Genomic DNA, 13507 nt, shown 5'->3' on the forward strand with positions numbered 1-13507 from the left:
GCTTGCTTGGCCTTCTTTTTTTTTTTTATCCTGGGTCCATCCCAGCTGGGTTCTGCCTTTGGCCACAACAACTCTTGTGCTGCTGCACGTGATGGGAATAAGCAGCTGGGGGCAAGACCTCTTCCTTCAGTGACAGTGCTAGATAATGTCAGGTTAAAGTGACCCTGAAACCCTGGCCTTCGGAAGTCTTGCCCGAGGATGAGTTCCTAACCCGCAGAAATTGTCAGGAGCTCCTGCCACGAGCATAACGCTGTGCAGTGGAACGACGCTCCTCCACCAGCGAGTGCTCAGGCACGTGCACTGGGAGGCAGAACCAAGGCAGTTGGTAGGTGAAAGCACGCGGCATGTCCCTCTTCCCTGCCATGAACCTGGAGCTTCGCTCTCTGGGTGTGCATTAGGGATCACATTCCCAGGGTCATGCTCACACATCAAATTATGGACCCCAAAATCTAGATTTTATTCTCAAATGCAGCTCTAATCGAGAAATCACAAATGTGTGTTGTTAAGTGAAACCTTGCTTCTTCCATAAGTATTTCACGATGAAACAAAGATATTTTACCAAACAGGACGAATGCATTGAAAATTCACTTTAATACATGTTTATTGGTGTCCTGCACTTTCAGTGTAGGAGGTTGGAGATGTAATAAAAAAGTTTCAAAATTTATTGATTCCATTTCATTTAAATCACTCTAAACAACCAGTGCTTTAGAGTTCAGAGAATTAACGTTTACTGTCCATTACAAGCGAAATTTTAATATTACCTTTTTCGAGTCTGCTTAGAACGCCTCTTTTTTAAAATTCTTCAGATACATTCCTCAAAGTAAACAATACATTTCAATCTGTGTCACAATCAACATTGATAAGGCCTTCTTAACCATTTTATACCACCTCCACTATTACTTCATTGCAAAACACAATCTTATTTCATACTATAAATATCCATCCATGCACAAAACACAGGGGTCAGAAGTTACACATTAATATCTCATGTAGGCTTCCAAGACTTCCTTTACCCTCTGCAGGTTTATGGTACACTTAAAAAGATATCTTTAGACTTAGTCTACTTGGTCTTAAAATACAAATATACAATATCCATAAGCATAAAAAAGTAAAGCTAGATGGCCTTACCATTTGTTATGAACTGCTAAAATCTTATACATGTACAATATAGCATCATGCTGATTAATATACATATTAGTTAAATATATCAACCAATAATGGGGATGTGGCCAAGCTTTTTTGTTTTGTTTTCAAAAAGAAATTGTTCATATACAAGTAAAAAGATTTTTAATTTAAACTCATATGGAACACCTGAACCACATAGACATCTGTAAACCCTGCTGAGATATTCAGGTCAAACTGGGGCATAACCTGCTGATTCACTTGAAGGGGAACACAACTCCTCATGGGTGGTACCCAAGGTGTGCTATTCCCAAGAGAATGCAAATTTACCAGCATTCACATTTTCAGGTCTAGAACACTAATTTTTGCATCTTACATCTCAATTTATACTTTTTGTATCTATTCATCATCCTCTATCAGAAACAATTCGGTACCTCGACACTGTCATAGATTTTTCTGAATAAGTAGATATACAGTACAAAGTGTAAATAGTGAAACAAGTAAGCACATATATACAGTCTTTGAAAGGCATTTTTGTGACCATTTTAGCAGTGTTTATAGAAAACATTTAAGATGATAGTCACATTCTGCTGATACCACTGTATTGCAAACTGTCAAGCCACATTTCTTATATTAAACTTGTACTGCATTGTATATTGTACAACAGAAGAGAAAACGATCATTCTTAAGGTGTGACACAATGAAAAAAAAAAAATCACTAGACTGAGTAAGGTAACCAGCACAGGGCTTAATTTTCCTGAGGTTTGTAAGAATTTTTTTAAACAAAAATCACAGTGACCAGGCTAAACTGCAAACATACTGTTAAGTTTTAAATATACAGTTTATACATAAGTTCTGTGCATGGTCGACTCAACTGTGTATGTTCACACTGATGTTTCCTTTAAATGACTCGCCACTGCATAATACTTGTATCTTTTCCGCCTGTGGAGATGAGATGGGTGTCTTCACAGAGAAAATCTACATTAGTTACATGACTACTATGTCCACCGTACACATGGCTTGGAGCCTAGAAAACACCATATTAGTGAGAATATAAACTGTCATAAAAACATATCGTTGTAACATAACATTCATACGACAATGAAACCAAGGCATCACATCATTCTCTTAAAGTATTTTAATATTAAATTAAATTTTAAAGTTAATTGTAGTCTCAATCAACCTTAAGTAAATCCCTTAGGCATATACATATTCCCATTCTTTTTGTACATAGGCAAACAACATTTAATGCATTTGCACAAGTTACAAGAGTAAATTTTTTGGAAATACCTTACCCTAAACTGTGAGCACGGATATGAGAAGAGATGTACTTTGCCAAAATCATCCCCTGTTGATAACAGTTTTCTCCCATGTGATCGGCAGACAGCGTTGATATCTGTTCCATCTGAACCCTCAGGCCATACACCTGAAACACAGAGGGACTAATTAAAGGCTTTTATAATGGAAATAAAAGTGACAGCTTAAGTTTTTGTTAAAATATTAATAAAGGATTACTTGTTTAAAAAAAAAGAAAAAAGATAAAACTGTAAAAATAACTGCAGCTGAGTCAGGATGCGTACTTCAGTACCAGCAGAAGACCAGATCCTAATAGGAAATCAAGCACATAAACAAATACTTTCTTTCCTCTAGTCAGCAAAGTGCTTTTTACTCTGAAAAAAAGAATTCTGCTGAATTACAGTCATGTGTCTGAGCCTAAAAGAATTTTCATCTGGTTATGTAGAAAAATAACAGTTACTGCTTTTATTTTCCCTTCTTCTTATGTATGAGCTAACATACTTTCGTCATACTACTGTAGTCTAAAAAACTGCCTATGTATGATTCAACATACTTTCTTCATATTACTAAAGTCTAAAACCTATGAAACAAGAAAATATATAGTTTAAAATGTTATTTAGTAATTAATAGAACCCTCAAAAAGAAAATGAACCTACTAAAAATTTTTAAAATGCTTTTGTTTTACTCTAAGTAACTCTCCTTCCTCACATACTCTACTCCTTGCTGTTCTGGCACAAAGTGGTGTTCTACAATTAAACTGTAGGCTCATCAATGCAAGGACCAAATCTATGCACCACATCTCTAAAGCCTCTGAATACTTGCCTGTAATAAACTGTAATTGTAATAAAATCCAACCAGTTATTGAAATTTAATATTTTTTTTTGTATGCAATACTATGTTTTGTTTTTTTTTTTTTCTGATTTTCATAATTCAGATTTTATCTAATCCCTCCTCAACATAAATGATACCTAAATTTCAGAGACCACTGACATAATCAGTTATGGTGTGTGTTCTGCCATTATAATTTGGCAAAAAACCCCGCCTTGTCTTGGCGTTACGCTTTTCAATGACTGTCCCTATGTCACACATCCTCTGCAGTGTCCCCCTGAAGTCCTACCGCTTGAGTGCATGCTCTTCCTTCACTGTTATTACAGCTCAGGATGAGACGGTTGCTAGTCGCCCTGCTTGCCCTCCCACCTCCTGGAGGGATGCCTGTGCCTGCGGGCAGGGCACACTCCAGCTTCCCTTCTTTGGGCTACTGATAAGACCAAAGTGGGCATCTGCCCTGCACTGTGGAAACAGCTAGCCTTCAATCCGCGCGTCATTCTTCCCAAATACAGTCTTTGCACAGCAATTCCAAAGCACTAAGAGGAAGTGATTCCATGTCTTTGTACGGAATTACAAATTGTTGTAAATAAAATGAAACACAAAGTACTGATTTGTGGGCTGCCACTAACTCTCCAGATGTGTGTAGAAACACCTCTTCGGTAGATCGGGGTTATTAAAAATGAGGCAGGGAAGAAAGAAAAGGAAGGTGCAAAGAAGAAACACGGTAATTGCTACTTGTGGAATTATGAATACATAGAATGAAAAGACACAGAAAAGCTGTTTTAAATAACTGCTTTGACAAAAAGGAGGCTGTATGAACATCAAATGCTAGCTGAAGAGACAGGCATCTTTATGGCAAGCTGGAGATAACCCCTAAAGGAAATGGTTTAAGAAAACAGATTGCCATTTTGAAACGGGGAAAGGATGATATCAGGGTTGATTTTTTGTTTTGATTTTTTTTTTTTTTTGAAAGTCTGTGGTCTTTCAAAATTTATTCCAGTGCCTCACTGTTAGTTTTTCTGAATATGTGAACCGAATCCCCTTTGCTGAAAAATTAGTCCATTTTTTGATTCCCATCCTCTGCAGACATGGTAAAAGAGATCATTTCCTTTTTCTTATTTGAAGATTGATGTCATGCTTTTTTTGTCCTCCTGTTCCCTAAAATTCATTCATTACATCTCTTCTCACAGAACAATATTTAGATGGATAATTATTCTTGCTAGTCAGCACATTATCTGTTGGTCAAACATGCAAAAACCAGAAGCAGCTCCTCCAGCTGTGACTGAAGCAGATAGTGATAAATGGACAATTACTTCACATTTTGCATGGCATCCTTTTCATTACATATCCCACTAATGCATCTGCCTTTTCTACAACAGCATAATGCTGTTGACTCACGTTCAGTTTGTATGCAGGAGTAATCTGATCTTTCTGTGCAGATCTGCTCTCGTCTGCTCTTCTCCGTTCTGTATTTGTACAACTGGGTTCTGCTGTTTAAGTGTGCAACCTCCTATTTGTCTCTATTGAATCGCCCCTTTTGTCATACCATTCCTCTGTTTCTCAAGACAATTTGCTAATCCTGCAGCTTCACGCCACCTACAAATTATACATGCTGTTTTATCACCCATGCTACTAATAAATATATTCAAACATAATATTCAGTGTGCAGCCTTCTAGTCAGTTTTGAACCCAACCAGGCTGAGCTCTGCTTTGCTTGCAATGTTGTCAGGCTTTGCACAGCATCTTAGATTTCTTCTGTTCCTGTCCTTCACCTCAAATACTGTTTTCCAAAACTGGGCACGTGATATGAACTGATGCCTTGGTTGTGTATCCAGCAGCACATGGCATTTGCAAGAACATACAGATCAGTAAGTGTTTTGAAGTCTGTAGTCCTTCGCATTGACATGTGTTTGTATCACTAAAATATCCTCCACTGGACACACTTTACATGCTGTTGATCTTCAGTTGAATCATCTCTAAACATTTCCAGGCTGACTAATCTGTTCCCATGCTTGAAGACAGGTGTTCAACAGATCCATGTCCATTTCCCCCCCTGCATTGGCTACGTTGCTCTGCAAGTGCTATGCACACTATTTGTGATTTTTACGTGGTTCTACTAGAGTGAGAAAATATCCCTAGCTTCAGTCAACCACTAGCTGCTGAAAAATCAATATACGAGATGCCTCATGTCCTTGATGATGTGATTGCTTCTTCTGCGTCCAGCGGGGCAATACCAGCAAGCATTTGAAGACTGTTCATACTGGCTGCTCTGAGGTCCCAAAGTACTGAATAGTAGAGTGACTTCCAACATTACCAGACTGGTCTCCAATTTATAATTTATGAGTTTCTTCAATTTATTATTCTAGCCACTAACTTTTCATTTTACCCTCTCCATATGGGCTCTGAAGGTAAGTATATGATTCCACAGATGTTGCACTCATTCTTCTCCATTTTTTCAGTACCTTGCCTGTTCTCTGTGAGGTCCTGAAAATAAGTACTAATGGTTTTGAGATTATGCTAACCAGTTGTTTTTACAGATACAAGGTTTATCACACTCAGATACTTTGAAAATATCTAACTCCTAACTATTTTCTAATCTATTCCATCCCTACTGAAAGCAGAGGCCTTATCCTTCCATTACTGGCTCTAACTGGGTTAGTCATCAGATTGTAGTAGGTCTTCTAATGAAGACATATTAAAAAAAAAAAAAAAAAAAGGTTTTTTTAAACACTTCAGCTTTAGCAGTGTCATCCCTCCTCTCCACGTAGCAGACCAATATTATCCTTGGCCCTTCTTTTATTACTGTACTTGTCACTTGCATTTATGTTTAGGTTTTGTTTATATGTCTGCTTGGTCCTCCAACACAGTTTCTACTTTCTGCATTCCTCTTCCCTGTAGGAACAGCTTAACCAAGTTTGTGTCTTGCCGCCATTTCTATCTTTCCTCTGGGCTGGCAGTTTGTGCCCTTCGTACCTTTTAAGGAATTAATGCATCTCATCTTTTCTCCAACTTCTGATCTTCCCTAACAGGGCTTTGGACTTCAGCAGTTTCCCTCCCTGAAGTCCATTATTTTCATTTTGTTGCTCTTTTTCCTTCCTGTTCCAAGAATCACACCTCCCTGATTCCATAGTCATTCCTACACAAGGTGCATTCACGTTCTCAGCAAGTTCTTTCCACCTCCCTAGAATCAAATCTGGAAGAAACTCCCCTCTAGGTGCTTATCTACTTCCTGTAGCAGAAGAATTTTGAGAACTTGCTGGTTAGGTGATGTACTTGTAATTCCTTTCCCAAAGACACTGGAATATTTAAAATCTCACATCCTCAGAAATTCCTGTGATTTGACTGATTCTGCTAGCTATTAAAAAAAATTCCATTCATTTGATCTTTCTGGAAGGACAGGCAACAGTATAACCCTGCCACCATTAATATTCTTTTTCTCATCTATAATTATTATGCATTATCTTTGTAACTTCCCAGTCTGAACCTAACTGTATAGCTATGAATCCTCAGTATATATGGCACCATGTTCCGTATATAAAAATGTTCCACCACTTTGGCACTACACATCCTTTCTGAATAAGTTATATCCTTTTACTTTAAAATTCCATTCATTTGATGAACATCCTCACAATCTCTATTACATTACTAAAATAATAATTGCGATAATTATTAAAACTAGCAACTACTTTTATTTATTCCTCATCCCTGTTGCTTTAGCCTACAATACCCCAGTTCAGCATGGAGGACTGCAAGTACAAAAAAAAGTATATGATGTTTCCACACGTTCCCCATTGGCCCAGTAGATCATTTTGTTCCACAGACCTGCTCCAAAAGCTGATCTGTTCCAGGGGAGAAAAAAACCCTTTCAGGTGTGACATCCCTCTCCTACGAGACTCTATGCACCACTAGCAGCCCCATATTCTCTTAGCACTATATTTTGCATTAATCCAAATTATAAAGTAAGGAATACGCACTTAAAGAATTCATCATTTCAGAATATCTGAACCTTTGATGCTAAATGCAAAGACTTTGTGTCTCTGTAACTGTGTGTCAGGTATACCCAAAGCCCAGGAATATGCTAATAGTTCTATAAGGGCCTTCATCCCTCATATGAGAAGCATATTAAGTTAACATGCAGCCAGTCTTCTAGGACTTCCTCCTGTTACTAAACTGTGTGTTGCAGTGATACTCATGCACTGCCTGTCAGTTAAATTTTAGAAAATTTGAATGTTTCTTCCTAGCATATTGCTACTGCCATCCCATCTTCTAGGCTCTAAAAACATGTCCCTTCTGGCTGCTTTCAAACACGTCACTGCATCTGCTCTCCTTGAAACATGGGTGAAAATCTTCCTTGCTTACTGCTTATACTAAACCAGACTCTTCTCTGAACTTCTACCATGGCTTCCTACTTTATCTTGAGGACTCAAGAATTTGAATCTTCTTGTACTCAGGTTTTGTAACGATTTGCCTAGTTCTGCACACATTGTGGAAAGAGCAAAAAAGCCCAGAGTACACTGGGGAAAGCAGCTCCTTCAAAACTGGCAGGAGAGAAGTCCCATGGAAACAAACCATCCTCATTCTGTTGCGTTTTTCTTCTTTCTTCTTGCATGCCTTTCACCTCATTTAATTGTTATATATTGTATCAAAATACATTGTAAGTATTTAATAACAGATACTGTCACCTGTTTTGTGTTTCCACAGTAACTGGTGCAAACGAAACTGGTTCTGGTAAGGGGATTTGGCCCAGTAGCTGCCTAAATAAAGGATAATTCCATAGAACTGGTACTTTAAATTTAAAGAGATGAGAATCAGCTCTAGTGTAACAGAAAGGATAGTGTGTGATTTCTTCCTTGTCTCCCACTTATGCTGTAATTTAATATTTATACTTGGAGCTAGCAAGAATATGAAATCAGAGTCTTTCTGGATTGAAATAAGAAGACAGATTGTAATAAAAATGGCATAACAGAAGTTCTGTATTTTTCCCTGAAATATGAATAGTCATGTTTCATAAGGAGAAGTTGGCAATCCAAGTGTTTGTTAACAACAAGAATGGTAAGAACTTGTAAGAGGAAGGATACTTACCAAAAACATGGAATCCTAAAGTACAGGTGTAAGTGGCCCATTCTAAATCTCTAGTTGTTTCAACACTCACAACTTGTTTACAAGCAGAGGGGATCCCTACAAAAGAAAAAAAACCACCACATGATAACATTTTTAATTCTCAAATTGTATAGAATTTTGATTGCACCAGATGAATTAAAACATATGGTCTATCTCGGCAGTTACATGGTCTCATTTAAATTTTAAATCTGCATTAGATTGCCTGAACTTTGCACAAAAGGACTAAATATAATTCTTACTCACAGTATAAGATTTCATAGTCTCCTGAATTAGACACAAGATATTGTGAATTAACAGACCAATCCAGATGAGTAATGAAGCTGGAATGACCCTATAAAGAGAAAAATATTGTATTAACTGGACTAAAAGTATCTCTCAATGTGACAGTGCTAATACAGTGCTACAAAACATACTGAAGTTGTTAATATTGCCCAGGAGAAAAGAAAAGGTGACTTACCGAACATTTGCCAATTCTAGTGTACTTTCTTCCATTTTCACTTACGCCATATATATAAATACAGTTGTCATGGGAACCTATTGCCAAGAAGTTTCCATCTGTAAACACAAAAGTAAAGAGTAGTTATTCCTATAAGAAAGAACTAATTTTGAAAAATTAGTGTGTCACAGACAAGAGGAACTGTTCTTAAAGGCCTTGATACCAGAAAATGAAAAAATAAAATTCTATTTTTTCTTTTTCAGTTTCTTCTTGATGCATGTTTCAAGATTACAAAACAGCAAGTTTATACAGCAAATATTACTGTTGAAAACATGACACTTCTGGAAGCAGCTACAGTCCATTTAGGGCTAACCTGACTGCAACAACCTGCACAGTTAAGTCATATTTGGTTTTTTCCTTCCCAGTGAAACCATACTGAGCACGTGGTGGAGGGAGGGAGGGAAAAGCAAACTAGAGCTTAAGACACCACCCATGCAGTGTTGCCAATGTTGCGCGGCATATTTATTTTCAATTTCACTATGGCAAGTGGGGACTTATTTTAAAACAAACCAACCCCAAATTTAATAAAAAAATTCAACACTTCTTTTTAACCAGTAAATAAACGCTCTCAAACCTGGTGAGTAACGCATTACAGACAGCTGTTCGTTTCCATCTGTGTGTACAGTGACCAAGTCTTTTGTTTCTGTGTCAAACACAAACCACCTGTTGTAAATACAGAAAGAGGCCAATAAATCATTCCATAAGGAATTTAAATCTACTGTAGTCTTGACCAACTTTTCTTCTGTCAAAATAGCATAAGTTTTACACCAGCAAAAGAGAAACAGCAACTGCTACTCGGTTTGGTTTATTTTTACTTTAACAGAAGGATAGTTTCTTTCCCATATTTTTTAACCACAAAATGATCAGACATTGACCCCGATATCAGTCTTCAGATTTTAGTCTGTTTTACTGTATGTCATGCATTAGAATAAAGTAAGCATTACATATAATGACCCTTCTCCTTTAATGACGCTTCTCTACACTACGCTCACGTTTAAACTGATGCCTACATTAAATCCTAGCGCAAAGGTAAACATGAGCAAGAATCAGGACCATTCTCTTTTGACAGAAGGATTAGCTTTATTTATTAATTTATTTTTAAGTTAATTAATGTATTAATTTTTAATTAATTTAATTAATTAATTCTAATGAACCAAAATTTAATTTGTGGAAACATGTGGAAGGGACAAAGACAAAATTTGCACTTCAATACTTGCATCAATTATGAAAGACGAAGTAAAGATTCCTCTCAAAGCTTCTCATTTTGATTTACTTTATCTAGTAAATAAAGTAAATTTAGTAACTAAAGTAAATCCTTTATTTAGGATTGATATGCAATCCTAAATAATCTTGGCTCATGACCTACAAGCATTCTGTATGTTCTCAGTTAAGTGGAACTGTTTTCAATACTAACAGCAAAGTCTGCCCTCAAGTGACATTAAAGGAGAGGACGAAGCTATGGTGAAGGCACTCCTTCCTCCTATGACAGGCAACCAAGGCTCAACCCAGCATCCGCCATTGACCCACTGTGACCAAGGGCTCAGTCTGCCCTGTAAAATGAAGATACTACTTTTCACCCCAGTTTTGTCTGTCTTGTTTATGCCTTACACTCTTCAGGCAGAAAAAGTCTCTTAATACACATTTTTACACTATGTCTAGCACAGTGGAACATTTGCCAAATTTTTGCTAAAGCCTCTGTTGTCACTGCATTAGGGATAATAAACCACTCGCTAAATTTTCCAACGAGCAACATTTTTCTATGTGATTTCCTCTACACTGCCCTACAGGCCTGAGAGAAGATCTCTGTATGCATCTGCAAAGTTAACTCATTATCTCAGACTCCTCCGTTAGCCTCTCCTTTGCCACGATGGACACAAAGATTTAACATTCAGGTCACTGGTATGGTGACAGCACCTCCCACGCACAGTCTCGCTGCTAACCTCAGCTTCCTGCCCTGTCCAAATCCATCTCCTCCCACTGATCTCAGATTGCCACCCTCCCAGGGCAGAAACCATCTCTTCATTCTGTGTTCATGTAACACTCGGCAAACATGGTGTATTGGTCCAAGACTAGGGTTTCTAGGTGCTAAGGCAATAAAAATAAATTTCATTCTGAAATTCAATGGAAATCAATAGGGGATGAATATATGGCATGCATACATCTGCAAAACAAGAACATGAACTTGGACGTGAGCTGAAAAAATCGTGTAGTGTTTGCTGGTGCCCAAGGTGTAGCTCTGCGCATCTTACCTGCCGGTCAGCGTCCCTACTGCAACAACAGATGCTGAAGGATGAAAACCTGAAGACTGTGCTGGATCCTAAAATGTTTCAGAGGAAGCACACTTTTTTACCAGTCCAAATTATAACAAAAACAGAGTTCAATTATCTGCCTTAGGAACAGAGTAAATCTCTCTTGTTGATTTTCTGGGGTTTTTAGTTTTGTTTGGTTTTTTTTGGTTGGTTGGTTTTTTTTAATACAAACTTGAGGGGAAAAAAAGCATTTTTAACTGATTGAAATATTACCCAATAGAATTTTTCCCTCTGTACAAGGCCACTGTTTACTTTTCTTCACTATCTAAAAATAACTTGGCAAGTGATTTCATAACAATACCATTGGCAAAGGCAGCTTCTCAACAAATCACAAACAAGTAAGAGATAAAAATAACTTATTAAATTAGAGCTGACCTAAGAATTAAGTATCAAAGCTGCAGTTTACCTACTGTCTAAAGGACAAGCAAGGACCTTATTCAACAAAGGTAAGTATCACTTTGCACGGAGGGGTAAAGCCTAACTTCTACACACATCAACACCTTTTTCAGCACCTGCCAGTTGCAGCTTAGTGGGAGATTAAGGGCATAAACTGGGTTTCTTATTTTGATATGGAATTTTAAAATATTTTACTTTGTATAGTGTATTATTATGGAGACAGGTAGAATTGCAGTGTTTTTCTTGCCATTTAAACATACACCTAAAAAACAAGGTAAGCGTTTTCTTTCTAATACTTGTTCAGTTACAAAGAATGAGCTCCAGAACTCTTTGGGTTATAGCAGAAAGTCCCAAAATAAATAGCTTATTTTTTCTGATACCTGCCAAAAATAATTTTTAAATGTAAGCAAAAAAAAAAAATCCAGTAACAGATCTCACAAAAATGGTTATGTCCTTGATTTTCTACATTCTAAAATAGTATCACATTGTAGCCATTTTAGTAAACCTGTTCACATTTTTAGCAATTCATAATTACTAGCCCTAGAGGCCAGGTATAAGGGATATTCTCAGTAATTTTAAACAAGTGACTAATTTCAAAGACGTTACTAACTCTAAAGAAATTTCAGAGAATTGTTGAGATCCAGGATTTCTATACGCCTGTTCTAAACCACTACAGTAGTCCAGAAAGGAAAATTTGCTAATTTTTTTAAAGTATAATTTCATAGTAAATGCTAAAATATTCTCTTGAATAAACCAGAGGTTTGAACAGTGAATTTAATCTGAGCAGTAACTTGTACTCATAACTACATTATAAAGCTTTTACATAGATCTCCATGACACAAACAAGTTAATGTGAAATGATTTATTTACTCTAGATAATCAGTCACTGATTTATGAAACATAGTCTCAGACATTTCAAGTGGTTAATAAGGAGATTATTGTCAAGACTGATAATAGAAATCTTGTCTTAATGAAGCGGTGTGTACTTGGAGGGGAAAAGAAATAAATCTAAGTCTAGTTTATTAGTCCTACTGCTGTTAACATCAAACTTTTCCAAAGAATCAAGGTAAATAAAGCAGTTTCTTAGGTGTTTCAATAACAAGAGTTTCTTAGAGAGTGTCTTATATTTGCAAAACCACAGCTAAATATTAATTGAAGCTCACTGTAATTCATAATCAACTGAACTCCTGTTTTTCAGAGGACACAAAGGATAAAACAGTGGAAACGATGTCCTTTTTTGAGTTGATGATTACTTAAGTAACTTTATGTCTGAGACAGCAGCTTATCGGATTAATAGATTTGCTCTTGTTCCCCATATTGCACTTATCTCCACTAATGATGTTTCACTCTCAACCCAAAATTCTAAATGCTTTTTTCTTTAGACTGCAAGAGAACAAAGTGCCGAATTTTGCACTTCTCTTCATGACTTATTCTCCCAGCATTCTTGAAAGTGTATGCAAGTATACAAAAGCATACACCTTTACACTGAGAAGAGCAAAGGATCACATTAGTACCTGCAGTTGAATTACATGATGATTCTTTTCTAACAAAAAAAGAAATTTATTAGGAAAGCATAAAAAAATGGTACCAATGATTTTACTTTCCACTTCAGGATATTTATAAACAAGACTCGCACAAAATCAGTCACGCTCCATTTCTAAACAATCAAATTAAAAATTTGATCCACAAAAAAAATGATAAAGATCAGAAAGGTCTATGTAAAAGTTTCCAGTCGTGTCATTGTTCGAGTCCCTCTGAACTGCACGTGAAGGAATTGCTGCAATCAAATGTTTTCATATTCCATACAGTACAATACAGTACATTGCTATTGCTGTATTTCAAAACAAAAAAAGGCACCAGTTTATCTTTTTTTAGAGAGTCTACTAAGACAGATTCTGGAAAATTTGGTTTATAATGGCTCATTGATTTCTAAAAATAC

The 13507-nt window shown here is 36.7% G+C and overlaps 1 protein-coding gene across 2 annotated transcripts in view; it reads right to left on the reverse strand.

Moving 5' to 3' along the window:
* Positions 1-541: 541 nt before the first annotated feature.
* The window catches only part of EML1 (EMAP like 1), a 131723-nt gene continuing 118757 nt past the window's right edge, over positions 542-13507 (reverse strand). Inside the window, exons 16-22 of one of the 2 annotated variants that reach the window (XM_082318007.1) lie at positions 11113-11180; positions 9438-9526; positions 8825-8922; positions 8611-8698; positions 8329-8424; positions 2418-2548; positions 542-2149 (exon numbers count right to left, since the gene is read on the reverse strand). In XM_082318007.1, the coding sequence (XP_082174133.1) occupies positions 2024-2149; positions 2418-2548; positions 8329-8424; positions 8611-8698; positions 8825-8922; positions 9438-9526; positions 11113-11180 (696 nt within the window). In that variant the 3' untranslated portion in view covers positions 542-2023. The remainder of the gene's footprint in view (positions 2150-2417; positions 2549-8328; positions 8425-8610; positions 8699-8824; positions 8923-9437; positions 9527-11112; positions 11181-13507) is intronic. The other variant, XM_082318008.1, reaches the window with a different exon arrangement.

Source organism: Platalea leucorodia, assembly GCF_965183815.1.
Source record: "Platalea leucorodia genome assembly, chromosome: 7".
Classification (NCBI taxonomy): domain Eukaryota; kingdom Metazoa; phylum Chordata; class Aves; order Pelecaniformes; family Threskiornithidae; genus Platalea; species Platalea leucorodia.